This window comes from Aplysia californica, unplaced genomic scaffold, assembly GCF_000002075.1.
Source record: "Aplysia californica isolate F4 #8 unplaced genomic scaffold, AplCal3.0 scaffold00576, whole genome shotgun sequence".
NCBI classification, from domain to species: Eukaryota; Metazoa; Mollusca; class Gastropoda; order Aplysiida; family Aplysiidae; genus Aplysia; species Aplysia californica.
In genome coordinates, this window is record NW_004797846.1 from 29,768 (window position 1) to 48,774 (window position 19,007).

Consider the following 19,007-nt stretch of genomic DNA (forward strand, 5'->3'; position numbering starts at 1 on the left):
AAGCATCTATCGTCCTGATCTCTCTTCTTTTTTGTGTTTGTTACTCTCTTGTAACACCTCTAATCTCCAGCACTTATATGACCCTATTGTGTTGCAAGTGCCGTAAAACTTATTAAAACTAAAAAAAAAAGAACCTGGGCCTTTTGGTACTTCAATAGGTGTGGGTTCTGTTACTACAGTCAAATTGTTTAAACTCGATTTTATTTCATCATTACGTTTGTTTCTTTTATTTCTAATAAAATGTCTTCCAATTATGGGCGAGACCTGTTATGATGAATCAATGCAGTGCTTGGGAGAGAAGCGATGTGAAAAAATGATTTGAGTGGGTAGTAGTAGTAGGTGGGTGCTCTTATCTTCTGCATGTTTTGACTTCTTTGTGTTGCAAGGGCCGTAAAACTCTTACTGTACATGGTTGGCGGGTGCTCTGGTGTGGTCTGCTTCTTCTTTCCTATCAAACATCTATCGTCCTTATCTCCCCTCCTTTTTATGTTTGTTACTCTCTTGTAACAACTCTAAATCTACTAGCGCTCATATGACCTTATGAAGTTGCGAGCACCGTAGAACCTCTACTAAAACTAAAACAAACGAACAAACTTTTGCTCTCACTCTCCACTTTCATAAACAAATGAAAATACTGCTGACTACATTGCTATGGCAGTAATGTAGTCTTGCAGTCTCCTTATGAGTTGGTGAAAGTGAAAGAAATCAATGTTTACAGCTGGAAATGTTCTGATCAGGAAGCCTTGTTCAAATCCAAGTACTCTGATTAAAAACAAAATTTATTATGAGCTATCACTAATAACAAACAAGTTCGTGTGAACATTTTTTATTTCAGTCATTAAACGGTTGAACAAATTCACAGTTTCTTAACCATTATTCACAATATGAAAGAATTTCTGCTTATCAACAATGGAAAACATTTTCACCTATAAAACTTAGCATGGTGTGTGAAGAAATAAATGTACACAAGTAGACAATAACAGGACCAAGGCCCATACAAAAGAAAGAGAAACCACAAATTGGTATAAAGTTCTATATACACAAGACAAGCACTGAATCTCTGAAGTCTTTAAATCTATTTTTGCATAGGAAGCGCTACGTATAGAGAAAAAGACCACAGTTTGATGTGACACAGTCAAGCTTAGATGATAAGTATGAACCCACTTGAGATGAGACGAAGTGTGATATGTGAATGACCACGTCCACCATAGCTACCAGTACAGACTGTGTGGAGCATACTGAAGGTGTGTGATGAGGATGAAGAGCGGGCAGTGATCAGATGCGGACTTAAATAGTAGAGGCGAACAAGAACGAGACCAAAAAAAAAAACCCCAACAGAAACAGGAAATTGCATTGATTAATCCCTCTTGCACTGGTATCAACTGAACACATGGCTCATTCCCACCCAGGCAGAAACTGAACACACTGTCAAGAATGATTCAACAGCATCGCTCAAGCTGAAACACAATGGTAATACTATAAATTATTGTTGCTCTGCAGTTACAAACATGTCAATTCAGGTATGAAGTCAGTGCACAGAACACGCAATTAAATACAGGTACACTTGTGTCTTGAAAGTTTAAAAAAAAGAAAAGTTTTATGAAAAACCATAGACTTCAGAAGAGTCCAGTTCGAAAAGCTTCAAGCATTTAACTTTTGGACCTGTTTTAAGCTAGTTTTATCATAGTCGCATTAAATTAAATATTCAAAAACTGGGATTAAGACAGAGATATTTCTCTAATTTACAAGAGCTGTTATAGCTGGTCTACTTAGAGCAGGCTGCTCTTAACTGCCATTTGTTTAATTTTGCTTAGTTTTTTTCCCCATCTTCGGCTCATTCCTAAACCCCAAAAAGGCGAATGCAGTATAAAATCCTAGTAATGCGTCATTCTGCGATACATGGAAAGATTAAAAGGGGAAACTCATTTTGTACAAAACCATTCAGAGAGATAAATAAAGTACTAGCATCAGTGGCCAGTAGCACAGCAAACACATACCGAACTCGTAGAAATAAAAACCAAATTCCCAGAATTAACAAAGGAGAGATGAGTGGACCACTCCATAGGGTAACTTCCACCTTACACACATATCTGAGAAAAAAAATCCTCATCAAGTTACATAGCATTGTATAACAGTTTCATTCAATTAGAAGCTTGACAACCAGTTTGTTTACAGACATTGGCTTCAAGATATGTAATTTCTGCCATGAAGACACGTGGTGATTGATTTACAGAGCGTCTGAATTTTCTCAGATTTGGTATCAAATCGTCTATATTGCTTGAACATCCACAAATCTTACATATTAGTCAGATTTGTGTAAATATAATGACAAATCTAAATAATGTATTGATAGGGCTGGAGACATGAAAAATTGATGTAACAGCATACAAATGTTAATGTTCCCACAAAACAGAAGATGACATGATAAAAGCTGAAAAGAAACATTCTCAATTTCATAATCAAGTCCACTCCCCCTCCTTAATTCTGCGACTTAAAACTAATTAGATGTTCACAGAAATAAGGCCAGTCTAGATAAAAGAATTTCTTTTAATGTGTAAAAATGTTTATCTTTCTTTGAATTTGCAGACATTTTCTGTATCACTAAAGACATGTCCCATGCCAACATAAATCTTGCCCGATCCCCTCCCTAAAGAAAGGAGTTGCAATCTAGTTTCATTTGATTCAAAAATTGAATGTTTTCCCTCTTGTGAAGAGGTTAATGTTGCCACTTCAAATTCCTATTTTTAGTTGGAGACACTGCAACCATATGTGAGGCATCATGGGGAAATTAGGTGCCCGTCAAATTAACCCTAGAAGCGCTCAGCGTTTCACCGGAAGTAACCTGTCAAAAATGCCCCACCGCCACGACCAATGTTGTAAACATGGGGGTTTGGCGGGGGGGGGGGGGGGGGGGGGGGGATACCAGCTGAGATACCCGAGATGTATACCTGTTACTGAAACATGACCATTTACGGCTCAACAGATAATAAAAGACCATGTCTTTTCTTAAAGCTGATAGAATGAGACTTTAAAAAATAATAAGCGATCAAATAAATACAAACAAAGCGCAAAAGGTGATAAATTCAACAATTAGTATATCAGCACGGCGAAACAAGTGATAACACATAGCGTGTAGTCGCTCAGCTGGACCGCGTCACTTTATCGATCGATATCTCGACCAAGAGACGCTCTACGAGATCAAGATAACTTGCAAAGTCATTGATCACTATTTATAGCTTTGACTTGTAATTTACTACGTCATTTTCCAAAATAAGAAATACTGAAATTTTCCATTGTAAAAGGTCAGCGTCTATGCCCTTTATATAGGGCCTGCGCGCTTCCCGGTCAAAGTAGGTCAACCCTATATATAGGGCCAGTGCGCTTCCCAGGTAGCCAGGCTCATGCCCTTTATAAAGGGCCTGTGTGCTTCCAGGGTTAATAAAATCAAGGCTATGATCCACACTTTTTATGTCCATTTAAACACTTTCTATAAGGATTTACCGGAGAAATGCTGACCAAAGATTCAAAAAATGTAAATTTGCAGTATCCTAATACTCTCAAGCTTTGGAATTCACCACATTTTGGCCTCCATTTTCTTGCTAATTTTACTTCTGACATAAGGTAATTCCCACTTCATTCATAGGCACATATCTTGACATCTATTCAAGATAGACAGGTTCTTTTTTTTTCTTCTAAAAGCAATTCAAATGAACACGGTAAGATGATTCCAATAGCTTTATATGCCCAAAAATTGACGAGCGCCTGATTCCACCACGTTGTGACACATCATTTTGTTCAAATCACAATGAACGAGAATAGAATAGACATTTTTCTTCCCCTGATTTGTATGTATTGTTGCTCACTTTCCCAGGCTGCAATATGATCTTTTAAATAATCATGAAAGAGTTGAGAACATTGTGGCTTTAGTGCTAAAAAAAGATGCGAGAGAAGACCAACTAAACGTGTGCAGCCTTTATAAAGTGGCCCAATTTTTGTTCGAAAAGATTGATACAATCGGGAAAAAAAACCCAACCCAGTAGGACCAGCCAAAACAAAGGCATTGACATAGACATACAAGCATCATTGATTTAAAAAATCAACTGGAACATTTGTCTCTGTACCCATTTTAGGCACACAATATGAACAAGAGCACATATACATGTGTACATCAGTTATCCCATCCCATTTACAAACTATGAGAAGACAATTGGAGCTTTGAGAGGACCATGGACAAAAAGTTTTAGCAAATTGTTACCATCTAAACATTGACATTTCTAGATTCTTTGGCACTCAACATTCTGTGGCCCCAATAAAAGTTTTAACAAAATGCGCGGAATCTATCATCAGTCATGAATAAATCACTGAGACATTTTCCACAACCTCCCTCTTGCGATGAAATGGTGACAGTAGTAGGGCGTTTATCAACAATGCATTATAAAAATATAAAAACTAACATTTCTGCCACGAAAAAAAAATGGCTAACTTTTCACAAATATTTTGCTGCAGTTTTGTAACAGATTTTTAACCATTCAGATGATATGGACAACATGCTTTATCATAAAAACTGGCAGCTCTCTATCCTAGCTCTTGTGAAGCAGTCAGTGAACATGAGCATTGGGTTGCCAAAAGAATCAAAGTCGCCAACAATGTCATTGAAGTGAGGTGCAATTCATGGATGAGCAAGTAAATATGATCCTACACATTATTCAAAACAATCTACAGACAAAACGTATCATGGGTAACTATGCCTTCACAACCGTAATAAGATGTGTATAAGTTAAGATAACCTGAACAGTTTAAAGAACTATCAATGAGTATGATTTCATTGTATTCAGAACATCCTCATAAACTCACACATCCTGTATTCCTCTCATGCGAAGAATAAATTAAAACAGTCACAGCGCTCAAACTATTCAATCATGCTAACACGTGCCCCACAGCATCAAACAAAACCTCTCTGTAGACATTTGAAAGAATAATATATTAAATCATACACCTTTATATAGCTTTATCAAAGACCGGTTGACCAGGGCATTGGGCCGTGCCTCATATCCTCTGTCTCAGACTAAGGCCAGCCTGCAGTGTCCTCCGTGTAGAGAAAACTATCACAGAAAGTCATCAGTGCTCGCTTACTCCACTCACAGTGAATATCACTACATGATCACATTGAGGTTTGTTTATATTATTACAGCTGTACACAGGATCCATGCATCGGATTTGTATTTGGGTGCTTATAAGTGATTGAAACAATATATTGGGTGTCCACATCATTAGCTTTTTCTTCATCTGCAGTCATTCGTCCGAGTTTGAATGTATATAAACATTTAAAGTGTCACACGAGGGTGTCATTATAATCATCCGAGTCTTCAGGGAGACCATACTGCCTTCGTTGCTCTAGAGTCAGTGCGCCCTCCGTCTCCCCGGATGATCCAGCGATACGAGGCTGGTACGGGTCATGGAAAGCCTCTGGAAGATGGAAGTCCCCTTCAGTTGGCGTAGGCACAATGGGTAATTGGCTTGCAGCTGAAGCCTGAACAGAAGAAGAATCAGCTGTGGAAGCCAGTGATTGGTTGTCTCTGTCTATTGTGGTCAGCTGACTCAGCATAGAGAGGCTGGAGGAGGTCGGAGTGGAGCTCCCTGATTGGCTAGATGGTGGCAGTCCGTAGGGGGGGAGGCTTGGGAGCGAGATAGGGTCAGGGAGTTGAGACACTGTCGGGTACGTGGAATGACTGGCCAATGGGTATGAAGATATAGGGGGAGGTGGCGGCATGGAACTATCCAAGGATGACGAATGAGGCAACCATGAAGGATCCATCCCTCCAACCGCAGTCTGAGGAAAAGGACAGGGAAAGTTTGATTAGAAAAATAACTGTTACAAGTTTACAGAATATCACGAAGCAGTTTGAACTTCTTTACTATAAAGTCACATCATTGCTGTTACGATCAAATAATAACTTCATATTCATTTGACCCTGCTTAACAGAAAGGGTAATAATAAGTATTAATTTCTGTCACAACAGCAATGCCATAGAGTTGGTTGTTTAAGTCAATAGGAAATGAATTAGTCTTGTAATTTCTTCAATCTTTTGCATCCTCTTGCAATTGAGATACTTCCTTTTCACTGACTAAATACAATGCAATCTTTGATTTATTACCAGTACACCTTTAAACCCTTTATCTGCCTTAAGTGTGCAAGATTATCTGATTCTGATTTTCCTTTGTTGCAAGATATGTCCTCCAGAAAATTACATTACATAGAGCAGAGATTTCTGCTTCACTATACTTTTTTCCTTTTCAAACATCTGTATTAATATTATACTGTTATTAATACAAATTTAGATAAAAGGGAAATTTCCAACAAAAACTCACCATATCGTTTGTGGGTGGAGGTGGGAAGCTAGGGGGAGGGGAGGGATACTCAGAGACGGTATGATAATCTGCAGCGGGGGGACTTGGGAATGTATCTGTCTCAGCCATTCTGGGTGGGGGAGGAGGGGGTGTGGATGGGGAGGTCGTGAACTGACTGTGACCCTGTGCCTGCAGCACGTGGAGGATAAGGGCAATGTCCGAGCCCATTTTGTGCTCCAATCGGGTCAGTTGTCTGAGGAAAAGGAAAACATTGTGGCAAAATGTCAAAATGCTCATTTGTAATCATATATCCTATCTGTGGGACGGCTCCTACATCTTCACAATAAAAGAAAATAACAATGCAAATACCATTTTTATTACTCGGAACAAATAAAATGTGCTACAATAATAGCAACACTTATGAGGTATTTCACAAATTACATGTCGTAAAATACATTGTAATTCAATATATTAACAGTAGGTTTTATAAACTCACCAGGATGGGTCACCAATGTACAGAGCAGTTAGTGCGCTAAGATTGTTTAAAAAGTTCTATTTGAAACAATTAAAACAGCTCTTTTACTAGTGACAGTGGTGACAATATATTATCGAGTATAGAATAGATTGGTGTGGACGCTTTTTAGGAGAGTGAACCATCTCTATAGCATACATACTTGATGGAAAGAAAGGAGAGAAAATCCAGAGATCGGGTAAGTTAAGATAACAGATTCTCTAAAAGGACCATAAAGGAGATACATGCTGGGTAAAGGAGATAGCAAGAATCAACAACTGTGTATTCTCTTCTAGTACGAATAAATGGAGATACAAAACCAGGATAATCAACATTTTCTGTCTTACAATTTTGATTTTGAATTCCTCCATCTTTTGTAATCATTCAAATAGCGATTTCTCCCCTTCGAAAGTGTTCCGCAGAGAATGAACAAAGAGGTTCGCAGGCAGAGAGTTACTCCAAAGTATCAATCTTAAAACAGTAAAACAAATACAAATATTAATATTTTGTAATTTCCATCTCATTCGTTTTCAAAAGTCCTGAATTAATTACATTATTGTATGGGCATCAAAACAATTCTTTGTACCTAGAGAGCTCATTGAGTCTACGTTCCACCTCCATGGGTGAGGAAGGGCTGAATGGTCCAGGGTCGACTTGATTGAGGGCTGGCACGGACATAATCATCTGTCCTTGGGGGTCAAAGTGCGAGTAGCTGGAGGTGCTGGACATGGGTAAGGTCATACTGGACGAGCACTTGGGCATACAGGACAGGGCAGCACCTCTTGCCTGGATGGACAATCAGATAAAACATGTATGTCATTTTGAGTTTCAGACTAAGAAAACAACACATATTACTCAAACAACACGTGTGCAAATGTTTTAAACTACTTGTCGTACAATGACCAAAATGCCAGTGTGGAGGAGCGGACCACACTGTGGAACAATCCTCAAGCAATGCAGGACACACAGAGCCCTGAGACAGGACATATGGCCAACCTATCAACATTACAGAAGAAGCTAAAGGTGCCAACAGAAGAACTGAGCAAGATGGCGTAGTATATGATAGATACCTGACTTCAAGCGTGATAGAATTGAGAAGAAGAAGAAAACCTGTAAAAGAAAAAGACGTTGAGTTAAAAGAAGCACATGAATATGACAATGGTCATATTGAGCAAGGAAAAAGCAAGATAGATAAACACAAACAACAGAGGGAGAGAAAAGAAGTAAGAGCTAACCAGTACCTAGCCACCCTCTAACATATCACTACAATAGTCAAGAAGAAAAAAGAAGTTGAGGAGGGACTGATATAAAATGTTAGACAATAGTAGCAATAGACAATAAGTAAACCTTTTGTATTAAACAGCTGGCTGAAGCTGAAAAAGACCAGACAAACATTCAGTAAGTCGATGACAAGAAAAACACTGAGATGGATTTCGCAGGGTAAAAAGGACAAAGGAAGGCGGAGAACAAATTAGTGGAGAAAGGTGAGGATAGAAGCATGAAGTCTAGGCAAGATGCGCATGATAAGCATCTGTAAAGGGAACTGTTCACGGCCATTCTTCCTGAGGGATTTGACATGTAAGACACAAAGGAAAGAGCATAAAGAAATATCAAGGATATATGTGTCACGACGCGGTGGAATCAGGCGCTTGTCAATTTTTGGACATGTGGAGTTATTGGTATCATCTGAAAGCTGATTTATTTGCCTTGCTTTCAATGAAATAAATATCCATCTATCTTGAAAAGAACTCGAGATATTTGCGATAGAAGGAAGTGAGGTCCCCTAATTTCAGTGGTGAAATTAGCGAGAAAATGGCCACCAAAGTTTGGTAACCCCAAAAGCTAGAGTCCTTGAAAACAGAAAAATGACATATTTTGGGCCTTTAATCAATATTTTTCAGTAAAATTCACATGGAAACGTTTTTTTAAATGGACATAAAAGAGGTTGAGCCAAAAATAAAAATTCTATAAAAATTTCCAAACTGGCAGAAAAATGCCTATTTCTCCGATTTCTGTAGGCACTATTTTGACGAGCGCTTGATTTCACCACGCTGCCTCACATATCTACATGAAAGGGAAGATATTACAATATTTAATAAAATCAATTGAATTAATGGCAATCCTTTTCTTCATTTTGAGCTGAGTCATGTCAAGGTCAGCTTTAAGGAAAAGCATTCCAAAGAGCCTCCCCAAACACCACAGAGTATGGTGGAGACTGTAGCTCCAGATACTCCTGACTTTGGGATACTTATAAAAAAAAGATGAATAAATTTGCACTTTTACTCTCCTTTATGATCTTAATAAATTCTTATGAAGAAATACTTTTCCCCTTTTGACAGCTGCAGTAAATCAATTGTTGTAGTAAATTAAACAAATTTAAGAACCATTTTTACAATTCAACAGCGACCTGTCAGGGAAAAGTAAGTTTTCTTACATGTGCTTCAGGACTGGCATTCTGGTCCTGCAATAAGGGAGCTAATTCTTGACTCCTCTTGTTTCCCTCGTAGCGGTTGGACACGACGTTCATCAAGGTGTTGGAGACACTTGACAGTGCCCCAGCTGGAGGAACAAGTGGGAAAAGTTTTACTGAGGTCTGAGAGGGGAACAGATGAGGGGATTACGTTCTGTGGAGAAGCTGCTTCATTGCTGACACACTTTGCTACAGTCTGACTGATTACATTTTATAAATTGTTAACCAAGGGAAGACTCCCTTTAGTGGTGAGAAAAAATCCTGAAATATTATGCCCACTACCATAGAATAGCTTATAAATGCACTCAAATGTATCCAAAGCAGCTAAAATTAATACAAAAATAAACAGCAAAGCTGATCTGAGGTTTGTAAAAAACAACAATGCTGTCTATGGCATGGCCCAAAAAAGGAAGGAAAAAAAATTATTGAGCATTCTCATAATAAAATTACGATTCAATTGCTCATTTACACAAAATTCAACAACCTAAATGTCAAAAGACTCTAAGATCTTGGGGAATGCTAGTAAGTTCTCAAAGTGAAAAACCATAGGCTACTTGCCAGCATTAGATTCCTTTTTATTTTATGTGCACAAACATACAGTTTATTAAAGGCAAAAAATAAGGTTCAAGAACTGTATTCAACTCGGAATGATCACTTTGCCAGATACAGAAAACCCCAGTATAGAACACTGAGGAAATATCCCCTTACCAGCTAAGCTTGAAAGACCTGTAGCAGTCCTTTTCTTTTCATCTTTGGTTTCAAAGTCAAAGTTGGCTGGTGTCATGTCCATGCCCGCTTTGGCTGGGGTGAACTCGAGAATGCCAGCTCCACTTTCTCGGATGTCCTCATCACTCGGGTATTCCATGGAGTCCTGCGCAGTTTCCTCCTGAGACCTCCGGGGGCGGAGTCGAGAGTTCCTATAAACTTGGACATTGGTGCTCTCATCGGCTGTTCAAACAAAAATATCAGATACAGTCAGTCCACAGTAGGCTATAGTCACTTGCCAATCGTAAAAATTGGAAGCAGCTCACTCAACACAATTTTAGGTCTTCTTTCTATTTGTTGTTTATAATAAAAATTAAAACAAGAATGAAAATCTCCCTAGCTTGCTGAAATCCCATCAGAGGTCAGTACTACTGAAAGACTAAGGAAAGAGTAAATGGTTGAAAGATTGTGAGGTGTCAAAAAAGTAACAGGGAGAAGAATGGTCTCTCATATGGAATATTTTAAATTGCTATTATAGCATAGGACACTGCTGTCATGCTTCATCTGATACTGAATATTCCAAGCAGTGTAGATTATTAAGCAAATTGTACAGTAAAAATAGCACACCCAGAACCAAGAGTTTTACTTTCCAAACCTTTTTTTACTGGAGACATAAAACTGATTACTTTTTACAGCAGTCTGCCATACAATTACCTGGTAAGGCCATAAATAACATTTAAACACATAGTAAAACAACACCATGAATGTTAATGATCAATAGCGTGGCTCACATTACACACAAACAACAAAAAGTAAGGACACATAAAACGCTGACTTACATTTAATGGAACTTATTAACTCTCATAATGAGGAAATTCTGGTACACAGAATGAACCTAACTTTTGAAGGGCTGAAACACATTATAAGCATTGTTCAAATCTATTTTGACCTTTTTTTTAAACTCTTGGAAAGAAGCTTACGGTCTGTTTATTGCCATTCTTATTGACAGGTTTCAGAATCTTATTTCAATGGAGGTGTGACATCTAATGTAATCCGCAGGTCAGCAGTTCACAAACATCTACGAGAATCAAAATAGTATTCCTTACAGATGAGCTACTTCACAGCAAAGTTAGAAAACCTTATGGAGCAAAGTTCACCATTTTCAACTAGCTGAGCATTAGTAAAGCAAGTAGTATAGGACAACATTTTTTTTGTTCCTTAATGATGGTACAGTTGACTAATTCGACCAATGCCAGCCAACAAATGCAAGTTGACTTTGCAGTGAGAGAAAGGAATAGATGGACAACCACCACACTGTTGTGTTATCTTTAATCTCTTCACGTGCTAAACTTGTGATGAAGCTTAGACTTAAAAGAAAAGATTAGGCTGTACAGAAATTCAAAATAAATTTAAGGTTGTTTTTTTTTTTTTCGTTGGTGACTACTTGACAAAACAAGGTTATAAACAGTGACCGCTTAATAAAATATGTACCGTATATGAAGACAAACAGTGTTCTTTGGTTAGAAAAGAGAAGCTTTGTTTACCAGTTTTGAGACCGCAGAAAAAAAGAAACAAGCGGGATCATATGATCTTTTCTCACCTGCTGTGTTCATCACAGGAATGTCAGCTGCCAGTTCTAGGGATTTGATTGGATGAAACCATGAGCATTAAATTAAAATCATGCATGGGCGCAAAAAATAATAAACAAAATAAAACTGTACTCCAGTTTCACAGACCACCACACATACAGCAACAGATTTTTCAGCATGGAAAGAGACACTCATCCCAAGGCCTGGATGGCAATACAGTGGTTGGAAAAACAAGTGCGGACTGAAAAATTCATGTGCGTGCCTCAGAAAGGAATTATACAAGCTATTTAAGCTTTCAAAAAAAAATTAAGTTTTCTTTCCTCTTTCCATAACAACAGCAAATTTCCCAACAACCTAATTTTGACAGTCATGAAAGCGACATTCTTTTTATAGCAAGCTGATAATAAGTTCAATTACATTTTCATTTAGCTGTCATAAAATTGAAAGGAAATCTAAACTCTCATAAGCATACTAATTACTTTTCGGCCAAACACTACCTCAATATCCTGCAAGCAACATAAGAAAAATAAATACTACAAGTATACAACAAACATGCTTTGAATCAAAGTTAAATTGCTATAAAAAAAAGAAAGTCCATAATATTTTTGATGCATCCTTGAATTGAATTTGTTCTCTTATTCAAAGATGGTTCTTCAATATTCTTCTCCTGTCTGAATGTCTTATTATATTGAACTTCTCTAAAAATAAACTTCCTCTGCTTTTCCCTGCTTCTCATCCCTTTTCTCAGAAGACATGGTTTCTTTAAAAAACCCACCTTAAGGCTATATGCCATACACATGTTAAACCTGTACAGGAACATGCACAATTACATTCTAATCTTGCTCTCTCTCTCTCATTTTTACAGATACAAACACAACTACATAAATGGCCATACATACTGGTCGTAAACATTATTTCTATACGTTTTCCCTCACAATTACTTGGAACAAAGCACAATTATAAAATTACTGCTCACCACCCTCAATAAAATCCACCCATTATTCAACGACTGTATCAAAATAGACATTCACTTTGGTTTTCAATCCCTTTCAATCTAGCATTCTAAAAGTAATTCATGCTTCAGTAACATTATCATATTTCTCTCAAATATTGTTAGTCTCTATTTTGTTGTTACAGTATCAATCCGAATGAAGCTATTTCTAACAAGAAACAATACTGGTAAAAACCATAGACAGTCAGCATATAGGCTAATCATGATTGTTTAGTTATTAATAAAGTTATTCTACAGATTTTCTTCATATGTTTAGAATAATATGAGTTTTGTTTGCTTGTTTATTGTTTACAATCCTCCTCAGCAACATGCTTTTAGGGCAAACTTCAAACGTGAGAGTGAAAACAGCTGTTCTTGGTTATAATGTAATTGTGCTGATTAGCTGTGTAAGTATAGGATGAGAACTTGTAAGACTGTGCTTAGCTACTACGCTTGAATACATTAACATTTTTTAGCCAAATAGGAACAAGCTGTGCACATAAATACTTTTTATATTTGTAACGAGTTTGTTACAACATGCTCACAGCCAAACTGATGTAAAAGTAAAATAAAAAATGCACCATGCTACCATGTGCAAAAAAACAAAATAAATTATAGCTCACATGTTGTCTACTGTCAATAATGAAAGCTCCATCATCTTTGACTGACGGCTATGCATGCTTTTTTAAATTAAAAACACAAAATGCAAAAAAAGTACATTAAAAACAAAAGTAAGAGCTAAAAACAAAGTAATGAAATGGCATGGATGTTGTCTATGTTCCTACCTTGGGAGTCGGAGTTGAACTGTCCCAGGTAAGGAGCCGACTTGATGGACCGACGGAAGCGGGAGTTTCTTCTGGAGCTCATTTCATCATCAGGAACCCTGACCATACAGTGCTCCTGATGGGAGTCAAGAATCAAACATTGTGTTATTAGCTTCCCCTTCACAGTGTTTTACTATAATTTATATGATGGCCTTAACATAACAAAAAGATAAAATCCAGCGCTTATGTTAGGTCATATTTTGTAGTATAGATGAGAACTTGTGCTTGTCCCTTTGAGTCTGCCAGTGAATCTTGTTGCTATTGTGTGTTTACTAGTGAACATTGGTGTGTGTGTCTACTAGTGAATGTTGTTCCTGGGTGGTTGGTGGGTGCTCTGGTGTGGTTTGCTGCTTCTACTGTTTCTGCTGCTTCTTCTTTTCTATCAAACATCTATTGACTTTATCTCCCATCCTTCTTTTTTGTACTTGTTACTCTCTTGTAACACTTCCAATCTATTGTGTTGCAAGTGCCGTAAAACTCTTACAAGAATAATACCCCCCAAAAAAGAAAGAACTTGTAAGACTGTGCTTAGGTATTATGTTAAATACATGACAAATTTTTAGATAAAAGGAACAAGCTGTGCACATTCTTCTTATAACAATTGTAATGAGTTTGTTACAACACATTCACAATTAAACTGATGCTATCCAACACACTGATTCTGTATTCCATAAAAAAAAACAAACATGATTTTTCAAACAAGTTAATCTCAAAAGCCCCTATACTGAACATCAGGGCGCTGTTCAGTGGCGACCAACAGTGGCATGGTTGTAAACTGTTCTGTATTTATATGTATTTATGTATGTATTTATGCATGTATTTATGTATGCATTATTTATAATAATGTATTTATGTATGTAAATGTATGTTTGCCATTGTATAGTGCTCTTTCTGGACAAATAAAAGTGTACTTTATTCTATTTATTTTATTTTTATCCCTGCAGAAGGAAAAGGAACCAATACAATTATGAGAAAATCAACCCCATACTTATGAGAGCATGCTTGAGTGGAATCTACCAGAACCTTTCCTTGCACCACACCTACCCCTCAGCACACCACCATGCAAAGCTTACAGTCATTCCAAAAGTTCAGATGCACGATCCGTGTAAGGCTCAGGGATTAAATCATCACAATAACCCTCTGGGACAATACTGTATGTATTATCTTATCTTATCTTATCTTGTCTTATCTTATTGTGTAATATCTTCCATCCTTTCTCACTCCCCCCTTTATCTTCCTTATTTCCTCTTCTGTCTCTCTCATTCTTTTCTCCATTAAGTTTCCAACATTTTTTCTTAAAAGTCACATCACAATAATGTGGAACTAGAAATCAAGAAATTTAATCCTGAAGGAGGTTGAGCTCTTTATAATAAACAGTACTTACGTCTCTCAGGTCAAAGGTGACCTCCAAATTTTTCCTAAACTCTTCCGCAAATTCTGGGTACATGTCCAGAATCTCCAGTAGATCGTTGCGGTGAATCTTGTGGAGATCACAGTAGGTGAGAGCCCTCACGTTGCAGCTAGACTTGCCCACAGTTTCATGCTTACAGATATTCTCTCCAAAGACATCATCTTTGCCTGTTCAAAAAATATACACAAAATAACTTCACAAAATTTGGTATTTAACAAGGGTAGACATCTTGATATGTGGAGAACGAATGGATTATAATCATTCAACCAGAGAAAAGTCTACAAAAGGAGCATTAAGTGCTTTTTCATTTTTATCAGAGAGTCTCGACAAAATACAAACAGCAATGTTCACCTGTATTGCTGGCATGGCTCCAAAACTTACAGAGAATTAATGGACAATGACGAGACTTAAAAAAAAAGAGTTTGTCTTATCTCTGTAGGCCCTGTTATCACAGAGAAATCTCTCTCTCTCTCTCTCTCTCTCTCTCTCTCTCTCTCTCTCTCTCTCTCTCCCCTTCCCACCCTCCTACCCTTCTACACACACACACACATACATACACACGCACACACACACACACACACATACACACACATGCACGCACACATCATGCATACATACAATGACCCGCACCCACACAAGGTGCTTTCTGTTATTTTTCACACATCAGCTTCCTCAAACCCATTTCTTTGTAAAAACAGATGCTCCCTCATCCCTCCCTCCTCCCCCCCCCCCCAGTAAAACAAGAGATTTACATAAAAATGAACAGTTTGTGACATGTAAACCTCATGAACACAGTGACATACAACGTGACTTTATTAGTACTTTACTCTCTTTTGTTATGCAGTTTTTAGAAAACCATCCCCCATACCATCATACAAATGATAGTGACATGATAGTTGTTAAGTGCATAGAGCATGCTCTAGAGCAAGGAAATGCACTATAAATACAAATATTATTATCATTATAAACGTGAAGCATTTTGCTTCAGTATCCTCTACCATTTCCAAAACAATAGAGCCAAGCAAACACATTTCCACTGTCATTCAGCTGTTAACAGGATGTCATTTAGGTGAGAAAGAGATAATCAATAACTTGGTAAAAACCAACACATGTAGGCAAGAAACGCATACAGATAAAATGCATTTTTTATTATGTCAGTCCGAATGCCAGGTGTGAACAACAATTTATATTGAACACGCAGGAGACCTGTTACACTACTGAAACGATGAGGTGGTACATTTTTATTTTATTCTAATGATATAAAATGATATAGCACTTGATTAAGTGTCTTCTAACATTGATGGCTTGAAAAATTAAAATCTTCTATTGAAAATACACCTGCAAAACTGATATGATATCTTCTGTCATCTATTGAAATTATACTTGAAAAACTGATATTTTCTATCTTCAATTAAAATTACACTTGGAAAAAGAATATCTTCTATTTAAATTACACTTGTAAACTGATATCTGCTATTGAAATTACTCATGAAAAACTGATATCATCAGTTAAAATTACACTTAAAAAACTGCTAGTTCTCAATTAATAAACTCACCTAAAATAGCTACAACAATGTCATCCTTAAGTATCTCTATGGATCCCCTGGAGATGAAGTAGAGAGCTGTGAGGACATCCCCTCTGTGTACCAGCGTGTCTCCCGGGGGGACGTGTGTGGTTTTGAACTTCATGGACAAAGTCCGGAGGCAGCCCGGACTGGCACCTGTCGGAAGGAGATATTCAGCATCATGAGCAATTGTATAAAATTCAACAACAAATACTGAAAGTTTCAAAGAGATCTTCGCACTAAAAGTATTCTAAAATGTGCAGAATACAACCCCGGGGGCACAAAATGACCCCAGGGCGTACGGATAGGGTTAATACTTAACAACTAGTACATACTCTGTTCACATGTTCTCATGCTTATATACAGCTCACAAAACTGACAAAGGTAATCACTACGAAAGGACGAAGACAACTCACGACAGTTACGGGGGTCACTAAGAATAATGGACGACGACAAGTGGACACTGACTTATGGGGTTAAATCTCTTAAATATGTTTAACAGTGACAACACTACAGCACCCAGTGTAAAGAAAATGTTTTAAAGTATCCTAAACATTTCTTTTCTTCAGGAAACTAAACTTTATACAATGACTGTACGATTTGCTTTGTCTATACCCCTTCATTTCTTTTTTTGAGACCAGAACAATGACTCCTCCCTCTTTTTTCTATCTCACTATCTGTCTGTTTGTCTGTCTGCCTTCCTTCCTGCCTAGCCACCTCATCTATTCATCTCTTTTCTTTCTCAAATTCGACCAATCTTCAGAAAATTCTGTATTGTCCAGTTCTGATCAAAATTCTAAATACAAAACAACATCCCCCCACCCCAAAAACCCCCAAACAAACCAAAAAACCAAAAATAAACTCAAACAAACCCCAAACAAATAAACAAATTAATAGAAAAGAACTCTTTCCTTTGCACCAAAATAATGAACTCATTACAACAAAATAATTAAAACACCCTATAAAAATGAATACAAACATAGACCAAGCTTTACAACTATGAACACGACAAAGAACACAATTAGGAAACTGTTAAAAAGAACCCACCAAAAAACAGAATCGACTGTCATTCTAATCAGATTAATTATAATACAAAATGCCACGTCAAATATAAGTACTTTTTTTGCTTCTCTACTTTTTTTGTGAGGAGACAGTATTTTTCTCTTGCTTAAACCTACCACACGAAACTATTTTTCTGCTATTATAAGAACGTGCAATGGAAAATCCATAGCTCAGGGAGCTCAGTCACCACGCAAGAACAAAATCTCAAGCTCATTTGCCCTATGGTACTCTAGACTCTAGACTAATGCTGCTCAAGAATTTTACACATCAACTTGTTTAAAATGTGGCATAAAAACCTCACTCTCTCCCAAATAAAAATGCCTGAACAAACACACAAACACTTTCACACTCTCTCTCTCCTTATGTCTTTCTCTCTCTATCTCTCTCTCTCTCTCTCTCCCCCTCTGTTGCTCTCTTCTCTCTCTCTCTCTCTCTCACACACACACACACATACACACACACACACACACGTATAAAATCACACACACGTATAAACACGCACACACACACACACACACACACTCACATAAACAAACCAGTACACACTAAGACAGGTTCATGAACTAAACAATATAAACAAAAATCAAACACAACATTTCTAAAGTCAAAGGACATACAAAGAACTAAGAACAGAAAAGATATCCTTGATGAATCCACAAAAAAACCTACTCTTGAAAGCTGGACAATTTTGTAACAGGTTTCTGTTGAGATGAAGACACACGTCTGCTTGAATGCACTCTGGGAAACTCTTTAAGACCTGAGATAGAGGAAAAACAACAACAAATCACAGGTTATAGGCCTACATATTGACATGATGAACAGAGAACAAAATTAATGCACGTAATATCTTTTATAGACGTCTTTGGTGTAATGATAAGGCTCATTACTTTACACGGAAAAGTTAATATTAAGAGATAGACTCTTGAGTGGGGGTATCTCTGTTTGTCTGATTTGTTTGTTTGTTTGTTTGTTTGAATAACGTCCCCCGCGAATAGTTCCAGTTCCAGGGGACGTTGACCAAGATGGCCCAAGACAGACGGAGCTGGAGATCTTTTGTTGCTGCCCTAAACGCAAGATGGCGTAACGAGTAGTAAGTAAGTTGTTCGAGTAGAGAGAAGCAAATCGGCACAATAATGGTAGTTTAGTGCTGGGAAAAAGCATGACAAGACAGACAGAAACAACAGAGGGAAAGTAAAGAAGTACGACCTATACAAGTTGATACCCCAGAATTGCAAAGGTCTCTCTGCTCAGTAGGCCTACCTACTCGTAGTTTTGAGACATTTGACGTTCAAAATGTTGAGTTTCACAACATGTAAAGCTCTTGTTCGTTATGTTTTAGTAGAGGTTTTACGACCTCCAATGTAGTTCTTTGAATATCTTGATAACGGCTCCGAATGAATAATCTTTCTGACCTCATGGTCTTAGCAAAGATACTACATCCTACGTAGGCTGTACTATCTTTGGTCTTAGTAACTCAAAATAGCCAAACATGTCTGATAGAACTTTATTGTCTAAGGCAGCGAAGTCCCCC

The 19,007-nt window shown here is 37.5% G+C and overlaps 1 protein-coding gene across 4 annotated transcripts in view; it reads right to left on the reverse strand.

Annotated features, from left to right (window-relative positions):
* Positions 1–3,603: 3,603 nt before the first annotated feature.
* The window catches only part of LOC101863051 (potassium voltage-gated channel subfamily H member 6), a 270,601-nt gene continuing 255,197 nt past the window's right edge, over positions 3,604–19,007 (reverse strand). For 3 of the 4 annotated variants that reach the window (XM_035972094.1, XM_035972093.1, XM_005107107.3), the window contains exons 10-19: positions 18,146–18,233; positions 16,406–16,570; positions 14,823–15,016; positions 13,400–13,514; positions 11,635–11,670; positions 10,038–10,277; positions 9,294–9,418; positions 7,446–7,645; positions 6,370–6,601; positions 3,604–5,830 (exon numbers count right to left, since the gene is read on the reverse strand). In XM_035972094.1, coding sequence (XP_035827987.1) covers positions 5,333–5,830; positions 6,370–6,601; positions 7,446–7,645; positions 9,294–9,418; positions 10,038–10,277; positions 11,635–11,670; positions 13,400–13,514; positions 14,823–15,016; positions 16,406–16,570; positions 18,146–18,233 — 1,893 coding nt within the window. In that variant the 3' untranslated portion in view covers positions 3,604–5,332. The remainder of the gene's footprint in view (positions 5,831–6,369; positions 6,602–7,445; positions 7,646–9,293; positions 9,419–10,037; positions 10,278–11,634; positions 11,671–13,399; positions 13,515–14,822; positions 15,017–16,405; positions 16,571–18,145; positions 18,234–19,007) is intronic. The other variant, XM_035972095.1, reaches the window with a different exon arrangement.